General features: G+C 42.3%; 1 protein-coding gene across 11 annotated transcripts in view; it reads right to left on the bottom strand.

The window, feature by feature from the left end:
• Nucleotides 1-12,010, bottom strand: part of LOC134206797 (probable serine/threonine-protein kinase dyrk2) — a 94,249-nt gene that overhangs the window by 74,148 nt on the left and 8,091 nt on the right. For 4 of the 11 annotated variants that reach the window (XM_062682520.1, XM_062682519.1, XM_062682518.1 and 1 more), the window contains exons 2-3: nucleotides 7,551-7,682; nucleotides 6,961-7,084 (exon numbers count right to left, since the gene is read on the bottom strand). In XM_062682520.1, the coding sequence (XP_062538504.1) occupies nucleotides 6,961-7,084; nucleotides 7,551-7,570 (144 nt within the window). In that variant the 5' untranslated portion in view covers nucleotides 7,571-7,682. Of the gene's footprint in view, nucleotides 1-6,960; nucleotides 7,085-7,246; nucleotides 7,683-12,010 lie in introns of all 11 variants that reach the window. The other 7 variants (XM_062682523.1, XM_062682522.1, XM_062682521.1 and 4 more) reach the window with 5 other exon arrangements.

Here is a 12,010-nt window from a genome sequence, read left to right as displayed (position 1 = left end):
TTTCCAATGGGAGTTCTCAAGAAAAATTCGGCGAAATTTCCCGAGGAAATTTGAAGAAATTTCCAAAGAAAATTCGAAAAAAAATCCAGAAAACATTCCAAGTTCTTCTGTCTAAAGTAAATTTTGATGAAGCAAACTGGAGCTACATGAAAGATGTTTATTACTAACACACTACTTATACCATGCAACTTATTATGACGGCATTCTAGCTTGGGCTGTACACACTTAACATATGTCGTAGATTTATAGATCTAGCTACAATAAGACGATATGGAAATGCTAATAAATATCATCATCCAAACATAGACGTACATGTTCATGATAGAATTTGAGGCGAAAGTATAGAAATGATAGTTTCGTTAGGATACGGCAGGCATGAAGAATGTTTTTATAGAAGTCGATTTGAAAGCGAGCGGAGGACAATATTTGTGATGGCACATATCGCACGACCTTCCTTCTGCCAAACTCCCGTATGAAGGGGGAGGGAAGAATATCAGTGTGGAAGCTGAAAGCCAATTGAAACTCATTAATAAAGTTTTAGTAATTGTGTATTTTTTATTTAAAAAATGTCTTGTATACATAATATGCAATACGATCAATAAATCAAAGCCATTTGAATCCTGCCTTCCACAACCAGCACAATGTATGAAGGGCTTCAAGTGGTTAGGTTGCCTTCTTTCAAGAGGCTCGGAAGCCTCCTTTCAAGAGGCTCGGAAGCCTCCTTTCAAGAGGCTCGGAAGCCTCCTTTCAAGAGGCTAGGAAGCCTCCTTTCAAGAGGCTCGGAAGCCTCCTTTCAAGAGGCTCGGAAGCCTCCTTTCAAGAGGCTCGGAAGCCTCCTTTCAAGAGGCTCGGAAGCCTCCTTTCAAGAGGCTCGGAAGCCTCCTTTCAAGAGGCTCGGAAGCCTCCTTTCAAGAGGCTCGGAAGCCTTCTTTCAAGAGGCTCGGAAGCTTCCTTTCAAGAGGCACGGAAACCACGCTTCAAGAGGCTCGGAATTCTTCTTTCAAGAAGCTCAGAAGCGTCCTTTCAAGATTCAAAGGGAGCCTCCTTCTAAGTGGCCCGAAAACTACCTTCAAGAAGCTCGGAAGCCTTTCTAAGAGAGGCTCAGAAGCTTCTTATCAAGAGGCGCTGAAGCCTACTCCTCCCTTCAAAGGGGTCGGAATTATTTTTTCAAGAGGTTTGAAAGCCTACCCGTACGCGAAATACTCGAGAGGGTTACCTCTTAAGATAAAGGTTGAGAACCGGTGCCTTAACACGTTATTGCGGAGCTCTGGCGTGGCGGAGCTTTTTTCTCGCGCAACTCGTGGGACCAAAATGTCGACCAAACCCAAAACAAAATTGAGTGGCGAGGGAGACGCGTCTGACGAAAGGATGGATCCCTTCGCCAGACGAAGTGGCCTTAACAGGTCGCCCCACCGATCTCCAGGGGCAGGCGATACAGAAAAGCGTGGCAGGTCGGAGGAGCCGCCCATAGAGATCAAGACGGAGCTACCCTGACCAGGGTCATCAAGAAAATGATAACCAGTCACAAGAAGAGCGGACGCCGGAAAATGGAGGTGATTACAGTCGTAACGGACGTAATCATGTCCTTTTTGGACAACGGCGGGAAGTACAGCAAAGACCTTAGGAAGTGTGATCATCCGGAAAGGGAAGATCCATTAATTACGTAACGAAAAAATTGGGCATTTTCAACCTCCTCTCCCCTTTGTCACACTTTTTGTATGAAACATCTGAAAATTTTGTATGGATCGTCACACTTCGCTCAACTCCCCTCCCCCATCTAAGCGTTACGTAATTTGTGGACGCCCCCAAATACGTTTTATGGTCAGCATTACCTCGAACAAAACCACAAGGCGGGTCAGTAAAGCTGATCTTGGATGGAGTACCGCGCAGTTCGACCCAAAACTGCTGGAATAATCACTACGGTGGGAAAGTTGGACTCTAGGCCTTAGTGGTGATGAGTTATCCGATGACCTTACACGAGCATGTGACGTAACAGTGCCCTGAAGCACTATGCCAACCGGCAACCGCAAACCGGTGCACTAGTGGACGAGCACGATAACTGATCTTCGCAGAGCCTGTCTTAGAGCTAAAAGAAGGTTGCGACGTGCTAGAACCGGACAAGCTGGAAAGACGCCGGGTGTTTCAAACAGCGAGCAGAGCTTTGAACAACGAAATCAAAAGTAGTAAGAGAGCCTGCTTTGAAGAGCTGTGTAGGATACCCAATAATACTCCATGGGGGGATGCATACAGGATAGTGATGGCTAGAACCAACAGCACACCTCCTGAGAAATCCCCGGAGATGTTAGCTAGGATCGTTGAAGGTTTGTTCCCGAAGCATGACTCATCGGACTGGTCCGCCACACCGTACGAGTCAGTGAACGTGGTACCGCTAGTGGCTAATGATAAGCTTATCGCCGTTGCAAAAAAATCAGAAGGGTTATGTACAAGACACAACCGCCAAACGTAAACTACGTAAGGCAGTTTAGTTCATTGAGGATTGTAGTGCCATCATGCATGCATATTTTTAGAAAATTCATTTGATTACTTATGTCACTGGTTTCGAACAAAACTAGCGTATCTTAAGATACGAAAATTGTTGGATACAACAATTGTTTAAACAATTTACTATGAAAACCCAAATTTATTCCTCAGCGGTAATGATGCCTTTCTTGGATCCGAATTGCCTACATTTGGGTTTTGAAGCATTTGATGAAATATTTCAATAGAAGAAGCCCTAGGGGAGCATCCTATTTTCCGTTTGCAACAAATTTTAAGATTGAGAACTTTGAGAACATTCTTAAACAGGAGAGCCTAAAACTGATTTATTCTCTAATTAGTTCTCGAGTTTTGCAAAAAAAATTGGTTCATTTGTATTGGAGCCCCCCCCCCCCTTCCAAAAGGGAGAGGCGGTGCAAACCACCACAGAAACATATCTTCCCTTCCAAAACCTTCACATGCCAGAACTGGTGCCATTTGCCTGATCTCGAGTTATGAAATTGGTGTTTCATTTGCATAGGAGCCAGGATCCACAGAGGAGAGGGGTCTCGAACCATCTTAAGAACCTTCCCCGGCCCCAAACCCCAAAAGCCTCTGCATTCAATTTTACGCCGCTCGATTCAGCAGAAGAAGAAGATTACCCCCTTCCCCCCTTGACTTTGCGGAGACCAGTAGCGTGACCTTGCATAGACCATAATTTTTAATAAATAGGTGTAATGGCCTTATTAGTTTTCAGTTTGCAAAAAAAAAATGCTCAATATTTTTCCAAAGTCTTTTTTTTACTATAAACATGTTTGTGCAATTACATTGCGATTATTGCATTACTAGCAAGGGCATTGGCATTGATAACAATTGATCGTCTCATGCCTGCACAAACATGCCCCTATCTGCATCACTTTTTATACACCATGCACTACATTACGCATTTTTGTTACATTTGTTCCGACCGGCTCCATTGTTCTACTTTTTGTCCGAAACACCGCACAAAAAGCAGAGTCCAAAAGCCAACCGCACTGAACGGCGACGGCCGAAACGAGACTCTTGCTTGCGGACAAGAAAAGAGGGTCCTGCCAAAATGATCCAATACCCTATTTTAACGTTCACAACCCACAGTTTTAATATAACTGACAAATTGGAGGAGAATTTCCGAATCGATTGATAATAAAATCTCAAAAATCCATCGGAAGATAAAGGCGCTATTATAGTTCAAAATCTTACATGATTTCATGACGGTCTCGAATTTGGAAAGTTTCATTTGCCACCCTGTGTCCGAGTCTTCCCCTTACACGTAGTTTACGTCAAAAAACTTAAACTAAATAAGGCACTAGGTCCGGATTGTATTCAAGCACGCGATTCTTGCCGCGTTCCAGATTCCAGATATGTTCAGGAGCTGCCTCCAACGTTGCCTGGTCGTAGGAAACTTTCCAGATCGTTGGAAACGGCAGAAGTTGGTGCTATTGTCTAAGCCAGGGAAATCCCCGGAAGAGCCTTCGGCCTACAGACCAATTTGCCTACTCGACACAAGTGGTAAGTTGCTAGAGAGGGTTATCCTGAATAAATTGACGGATTATACGGAGTTGGCTAGTGACTTATCAAGCAAACAGTATGGGTTCCGAAAAGCCGTTCTACCATCAAAGCAATTCGGTAACGGAAACGGCTAAGGTAACACGTGATTTAATAGGAGAGGTATTATGTACTGTGCATTGATTTAATAACGCCAGCTGGGCAGCTAAAACTGATTCTCTGCATCGTTTGAGAGTCCCGGATTATCTGTGCAGGATTCTGAAAAGCTATTTTCAAAACAGGATATTGCAGTCGCTTGAAGTGTCGGCAGGTGTTCCACAGGTATCGATCCTCGGACCGGTTCTGTGGAATATCATGTATGATGGTGTATTACGCTCAAATTTCCCGGCCGGTGTAAAAATAGAAGGGTTGCAGCAAGCGATGATAAACGTAGGGCCCTGCACAGTTAACTTCGTGAGGTCATTAAAGCATCTGGGCATGATGATCGACGATAAGCTCAATTTTACGAACCACGTCGATTATGTATGCCAAAGGGCTTCATTGGCGCTAAAATCTTTATCGCGAATGATGTCCAACGGATCGGTGGTGCAGAGTCAGGTGCGCAGGCTTATAGCGTAACATTGTATATTATCCGATACGGCGTACCAGCATAGTCCAAAGCACTAGTAGCCGGGTGCAATGTTAAGAAATTAATCAGGGTACACCGGCTGATGTGTCTTCGGGTTGCAAGCGCATACCGCACCATATTTTATGATGCCGATAGACATACTTCTGGATGAAGATGTGGAGTGCTTCAACGACAGGGACTCGTTGCAAGTGCGACGTGTCAAGAGAGCAGCTTCGTTGCTCAAATGGCAAAGAGCATGGGACACTGCAGTCAAAGGTCGTTGGACGTCGTTGGAGTAGTGAGCATGGTCAGGTCAACTTCACCTGTCACAGGTGTTGTCTGAACATGGCTGCTTTAAAAAGTTCCTGCATAGGTTCGGGTTCGCAGATTCTGCTATGTGCCCGGACTGTGTAGGCGAGGTAGAAGCGGCAGAGCATGTGATGTTTGCATGCCCGCGATTCGATGTTGAACACAATGCCAAGCTGCTTGTCAGCGTTGAGAGGATGTGTCGGGAAGAGGTTGCATGCAATGCGGTGAACACAGCGTGTTGAGATTATGTCGATACTACAGCGCTGGTGGCCTCTTGAACAAAACCAGCAGCTGCAGTAGAAACTACTGTGATGCTGTGACTGCAGGTGGACTGCGGAGCCTTCCGTATGTAGATATAGAGGTCATTGGGGTTCATGCGCGATGGTTGTTATCGGAGTGACTGTCTCCTACGTGAGTTTATGATGTAGACCGATTGGTTACTATCATAGGTTGCGGTCGACGGGTGGTGAGGTTACCACCCTTGAAGTCGATGTGTAATAACGTCGAGTGCGAGTCCCCTGATGTATTCCTTATTTGCCGGCCGGGGGATTCGGACTGGCGAAACGGTTTTAGTTTTAGTGGATTGGGTGAGCAATCCCCACACTACCTCAGGTGTCTGTTTGCAGATTTCCGTTTACCCTTGCTCAAGATAAAAAATACATAGGCGCTTAGAATTTAGAAATGAGTCTTCAAACTCAAAATATAACTTTTAATTTCCGAAGAAATTTTTGAGATTTTAATTCTGAAAAGTTCAAAAGAAAACATTGCTCGAAGTTGTGGTACTCCGTATATAATCGAACAGTTTTCGAGTTGGTACCGAAATTTATTTCAATAGAGTCGTATCAAATTAATTCACAAAATAAACTAAGAGCAGCGATGGATCATTTCAATAATGATTAAGAAGCCATTGTTGTACCGATTACCTGTTTGAACAAGCACAAAAGATACACAGCACTTAACACTGCGCAAAATGTATGAGTTTGTACATGGCTTTGCATTTGTTGACACTTTTCAAATATGGTGACTATCTTGCAAGGTTGTTCTCAGAGCATTGTCACTAAAACAATACATTAGAGAGACTACTTGTTGTTACGAAAGTAAAACAGATTATTTATTCGATAAAACCTTTCGTAAAATCTATTTTAATTTATTTTAAGTGAAGCAAGAAGCTGAGATGTCACTAACCTATCAACGGTCACGTTTCATTTTCAAGCTTTTCGATCTACTTAGGCCTTGATTTTTTTAAGTGAATGAATAATAAGCCTTGAGAAACACAGAATAAGCTGATCTGGTTGCAAAAACTTCTATATTAGGTATTTGGTCATACGTAAATCATCCAAACTTATTTTTAACAAGCGTGCTCCTTACGAGCGTCTATTGAAGGTTGAATGGAGATACAGAAATGAGTATTGAAGGCATTAAGTATAACAATAAACAAGACTTCCAGTACCACATGTTTTCCTCTGTGCGCCGCCCCGATGAACACAACGATTACATCCAACAACGACAAGCAGCAGTCTCAAACAGTTCCAATGCATCAGTCACCGTACGCGAACAGAGAACACATCTAAACGAACAGAGAACAAAACACCGACGAACAACACCCGAAAACGGATAGAACTCGCAAAAGAAAACCTTCGTCACGATCACTTTGGCCGTCGGTTGACCCTTGCCGCTTTTCGGTTTGTAGATGATCACTTTGGTGATGGCCGGTCCCTCGTGGGTCGGATCGATCACCTCCTGGAAGGAGATACCCGACACGGGAATATCCTTCAACGTAAGCTCGCCATTGGGACCGCTTCCCTTCAAGCCCGAAGGTTCCGGTGGCTTAGCCACCGGAACCGGAACCGGAGCCGGGGCAGCCGTAGCAGCTGCAGCAGCCGCCGGAGTGGCACTACTGTTGTTGCTACTACTGCTTCCGGTTTCGGTGGAAGTGTCTGTCGAAGAAGACGACGTCCGGGGCTCCGGCGAGTGGGATCGCTTGGAGTGATTCGGATCGTGCAGTGCAGCGTTAGATAGCTTACGATTATGGCCGGAAGTACCGTTGGTGGCTGGTACAGCTGTTGACACAGGTGCTGTTTCGCCGACCTTGATCGACTTCTTGGCAGCCGTACCGCCGGACGTCTTTGCCGTTGACGATCCATTGAGCTACGATGGACAGATAGAGAACAAAGAGAGAGAGAGATGGGGACACACGTTTAGTCTTGAGTGGTCCTTAAGGTTGGCACGAGATGGTTTTCACACTCATTTGAATAATGATCGGGGACGCGATGGTTATTTTTTTTGGGGAGGGTTGGGACTCTGCAATACCACATTAGCTGCTGGAAGCTTCACGGCCGCCGCTGCGGACATTTCGTCGAATGCTTCACTGACTTTTTATCTCTTCTTGCTCGCTTTGCTATTGACACTAAAATTTTGGTTCGGTGGAACCAAGTCTCACTATTGATAAATTACGCCGCCCGTTGAACCGGCAAAAGGAACGAAAGACGTATGGACGGAAACGGAAACTTGGTCTCAGGGTACTCGTAGAGGTTCTTCACTCACTCACTTATAACAACAAACTCTTGTGGTCATAGAAGGGTTGGGGGACGGTTTCGGCGATTTGAACACTCACACTGACATATTTGTCATCATCGAACGCGACCACTTCTTCGTCTTCTTGGAACCAACTATTCCGCTTAAATATTCACTGTAGTGTCTTCTTCATTATTTTTGAACGATTGTCATTTGATACGGGTCTTATTGGCTTCAATAAAATCTCAGAACGGTAAGCTTTTGCAACAATCCAACGACGGCGACGGTTATCGAAGGCAATCGACGGCAGTCACTACTTGTTGAAGCTAATGGCGCTAGTCGATCACACAAGTAGTTGTTTTCATTCTGCTGCGCGATCAATGACGACGGTGAACACACAGCCGCAAACGGCCGATTTCGGCGAGCGGGAGGGGCGTTTGCTAAAAATATCGTATGATGATTTGTACATACAACGGGTTGGTAGTACAAAATTTTCCCGATCCTGCACACAAGTTCAGATCCTACTCCGGGTAGGAACTGCCGAATACGTGTGGTGGTGATGTCGAACAGACGAAAAGAGATTAAACGGCCTACTCTCACGTGGACTTCTGTTGACGGTTGGTCAGTGTGGTTGGGCGATTCACAAGGTGAGGATCAGGGCTAAAGCAGGGGCAAGTGGTGTGCAGGCGAATTATCAAAAATGATGTTCAATAAGCTCAAATGAGCCTTCCGCGTGAGCTAACAAAAATATTATAATCAATCTGTTCTGGTCTATCCACATAATCCCCAAGGTAACATTTTAAGCCAAACTCTATAGATTGTCCCTATTTATTACAGCGAATCTTCAATTTATTCAAGCATGATCATCATTATCGATTCCGATCCGATGGGATAGCTATGAACTTGAAAGAATTTATTTCATTTCATCACATACCCTTGACTTCATCCCTTCGATCGTAAATCGTGAAAATCTTTTCACGACCGATCGTTGCGATTTCGTGTGGGTAAACGGCATGTGTGTCGCAAGAGAACCCAATCTCACCGTTCTCGCGAGAACGGAAAACGACCAAAAAAAAAAACGGGAAAAATTTTGCGTGGGAAAACATACAACGCTCACATTGCCCCAGCCTGGACCGACTACGCGCTCGTTGTTTGGACGGTGCTTGATGGACCGTCAAGGCTTTCCTCTTCACATCAGTGTCCTAGTCGATCGCGCCGCCATTATTGGTTCAGTATGAGAGTACCAATTTGCAGCAAAAGTGCTAAACGCACCCCTGTGTGAACTACATTTTCTTTTGAAAAAAAAAAAAGTACTGTTTGTTTTAGTTCATCCCGAGAAATCGCAACACTTTCGTGGGGGTGCTTCTGCTTCACAATTGAGTAAATAACGACACAACCGCAACAACAGCAATAGCAACAAAAACAACCGATCAACACGAGCAGAAACACTTAAGTAATTTCGGTAAAAATAAACCATTCGAAGTCGTCTTCGTTTCCACCGTGTTGTTGTTGGGGGTGTTACACGACGACGACGACGACGACGATTCGATGAAGCTGTGTTTTCAGCGATAATATATCTTAGTTTGAATCGGTATCGGCCAACCGACCGTTCGAACGCACAGTGGTCGTATCTGCGATCGTGAAAATTTCCAAGTCGCAATAGGGACTTGGCGACATTATTGGGTTGCTTCCAATTGCAACCCTAGCGGTCGAGAGATTTATTGATGATTGCGCGATGGCATGTAGGTCGGTTTTTAAAAACTGAATTAAACTATCGATAAAGACTTCAACATTGTTGAATCCAAAATTTACTATTCAAGAGGTAATGCATGTGCTTCATTTTTTCAATACTTTATTTTTATTATTTGGCATTGTCCGTTGAAACTCTTCGGATTTCTTCAGAATTTCCTCGGGAAATTCTTTGGAGTTTCCTCGGGAAATTCTTCGGAAGTCCCTAGGGAAATTCTTCGGAAATTCCTGGGGAATATCTTGGGAATTTCTTCGGGAATATCTTCGGAATTTCCTCGGGGAATTCTTCGGAATTTCCTTGGGAAATATTTCGGAAATTCCTCGGGAAAATCTTTGGAATTTCCTTGGGAAACTATTCGGAATTTACTTGGGAAATTTTTTGAAATTTTCTTGGGAAATTCTTTGAAATTTCCTTGGGAAATTCTAAGGAATTTCCTCGGTTAATTCATAAGAATTTCCTTGGGAAATTCATCAGAATTTCCTTGCAAAATTCTTCAGAAATTTCTCGGGAAATTTTTCGGAATTTTCACAGGAAATTCTTCAGAATTTTTCGGCAAATTTCTCGGATTTTCTTCGGGAAATCATTCTAAATTTCTTTGGGAAATTCATCGGATTTCTTTCGGGAAATTCTTAGGACTTTTTTCGAGAAAATCTTAGGAATTTTCTTAGGAAATTCTTCGAAATTTACTCGGAAAATTCCAAGGGATTTCCTAGGAAAATTCTTCGGAATTTCCTTGGGAAATTCTTCGAAATTTCTTTGGGAAATTCTTCGGAATTTCCTTGGGAAATTCTACGGAATTTCCTCGGGAAATTCATCAGAATTTCCGCGGGAAATTCATAAAAATTTCCTTGGGAAATTCATCAGAATTTCCTTGCGAAATACTTCAGAAATTTCTCGTAAAAATTTTTCGGAACTTTCACAGGAAATTCTTCGGAATTTTTCGGATTTTCTTCGGGAAATCATTCGGCATTTCTTCGGGAAATTCATCGGAATTTTTTCGGGAAATTCTTAGGAATTTTCTGAGGAAATTCTTCGTTAATTACTCGAAAAATTCTAAGGGATTTCCTCGGGAAATTCTTCGGAATTTTCTCGGGAAGCCGTAAGGAATTGTCTGATTTTTTTTCGGAATTTCCTTGGGAGAAATTCTTCGAAATTCTTTGGAATTTCCTCGGGAAATTCTTAGGAACTTCCTTGGAAAATTCTTTGGAAATTCTTCCGAATTTCCTTGTGAGAAATTCTTCGAAAATTCTTTCGAATTTTTTCGGGAAATTCTTTGGAATATCCTCATGAAATTCTACGAAATCAGACGGAATTTCTTCGGAATTTCCTATGGAAATTTTAAAGCATTTCCTCGGAAATTCTTTGTAATTTTCTCTCGAAATTCTTCGGATTTTTTTCGGAAAATTCTTAGGAATTTTCTTAGGAAATACTTCGGAATTGACAATGGAAATTCTTCGAAATTTGCTCGGGAAATTCTAAGGAATTGTCTAAGGGATTTTTTCGGAATTTCCTCGGAAAATTATTCGGAATTTTCTTGGGAAATTTTCTTTCCTTGGGAAAATCTTCCTCGGGAATTTCTGCGGAATTTCCTTGGGAAGTTCTTCGGAATTCCATCGGGAAATTCTTCGGAATTTCCTTGGGAAATTCTTCGGTTATTTCTTGGGAAAATCTTCAGAATTTCCTTGGAAAATTCTTAGGAATTTCCTTTAACAATTCATCGGAATTTCCATGGGAAATTCTTCGGAATTTCTTTGAGAAATTCTTCGAAATTTCTATGGGAAATTCTTCGGAATTTCTATGGGAAATTCTTCGGAATTTCCTTGGGAAATTCTTCGGAATTTCCTTGGGAAATTCTTCGGAATTTCCTTGGGAAATTATTCGAAAGAAGAATTCGAAGAATTCTTCGGAATTTTCTTGGGAAATTCTTCGAAATTCTTTGGGACATTCTTCGGAATTTCCTTGAAAAATTCTTCGGAATTTCTTTGGGAAATTCTTCGGAATTTTCTTGAAAAATTCTTCGGAGTTTCCTTGGGAAATTCTTCGGAATTTCCTTGGGAAATTCTTCGGAGTTTTCTTGGGAAATTCTTCGGAATTTCCATGGGAAATTCTTCAGAATTTCCTTTTCTTAATTTCTTTGGGATAATCTTCGGAATTTTCTTGGTAAACTCTTCGGAATTTCCTTTAGAAAATCTTCGAAATTTCCTTTGGAAATTCTTTGGAAATTCCTTAGGAAATTCATCAGAATTTCCTCGGGAAATTCATGAAAATTTCCTTGGGAAATTCATCAGAATTTCCTTGCGAAATACTTCAGAAATTTCTCGGAAAATTTTTCCTTGGGAAATTCTTTGAAATTTCCTTGGGAAATTCTAAGGAATTTCCTCAGGAAATTCTAAGGAATTTTCTCAGGAAATACTAAGGAATTTCTTTGGAGAATTCTTCAGAAATTTCTCGGGAAATTTTTCGGAACTTTCACGGGAAATTCTTCGGAATTTCTTCGGAAAATTTCTCGGATTTTCTTCGGTAAATCATTCGGAATTTCTTTGGGAAATTCATCGGATTTTTTCGGGAAATTCTTAGGATTTTTTCGGGAAAATTTTAGGAATTTTCTTAGGAAATTCTTCGAAACTTACTCGGAAAATTCTAAGGGATTTCCTAGGAAAATTCTTCGGAATTTCCTTTGGAAATTCTTCGGAATTTCTTTGGAAAATTCTTCGGGATTTCCTTGGGAAATTTTTCGGAATTTCCTTGGGAAATTTTTCGGAATTTTCTTGGGAAACTCTTCGGAATTACCTTGGGAAAATCTTCGAAAT

Source organism: Armigeres subalbatus, chromosome 1 (assembly GCF_024139115.2).
Source record: "Armigeres subalbatus isolate Guangzhou_Male chromosome 1, GZ_Asu_2, whole genome shotgun sequence".
In the NCBI taxonomy this organism is placed as follows: Eukaryota; Metazoa; Arthropoda; class Insecta; order Diptera; family Culicidae; genus Armigeres; species Armigeres subalbatus.
The sequence above is the reverse complement of the archived record's forward strand: the minus strand, read 5'-3'. Positions and strand labels throughout refer to the sequence as shown.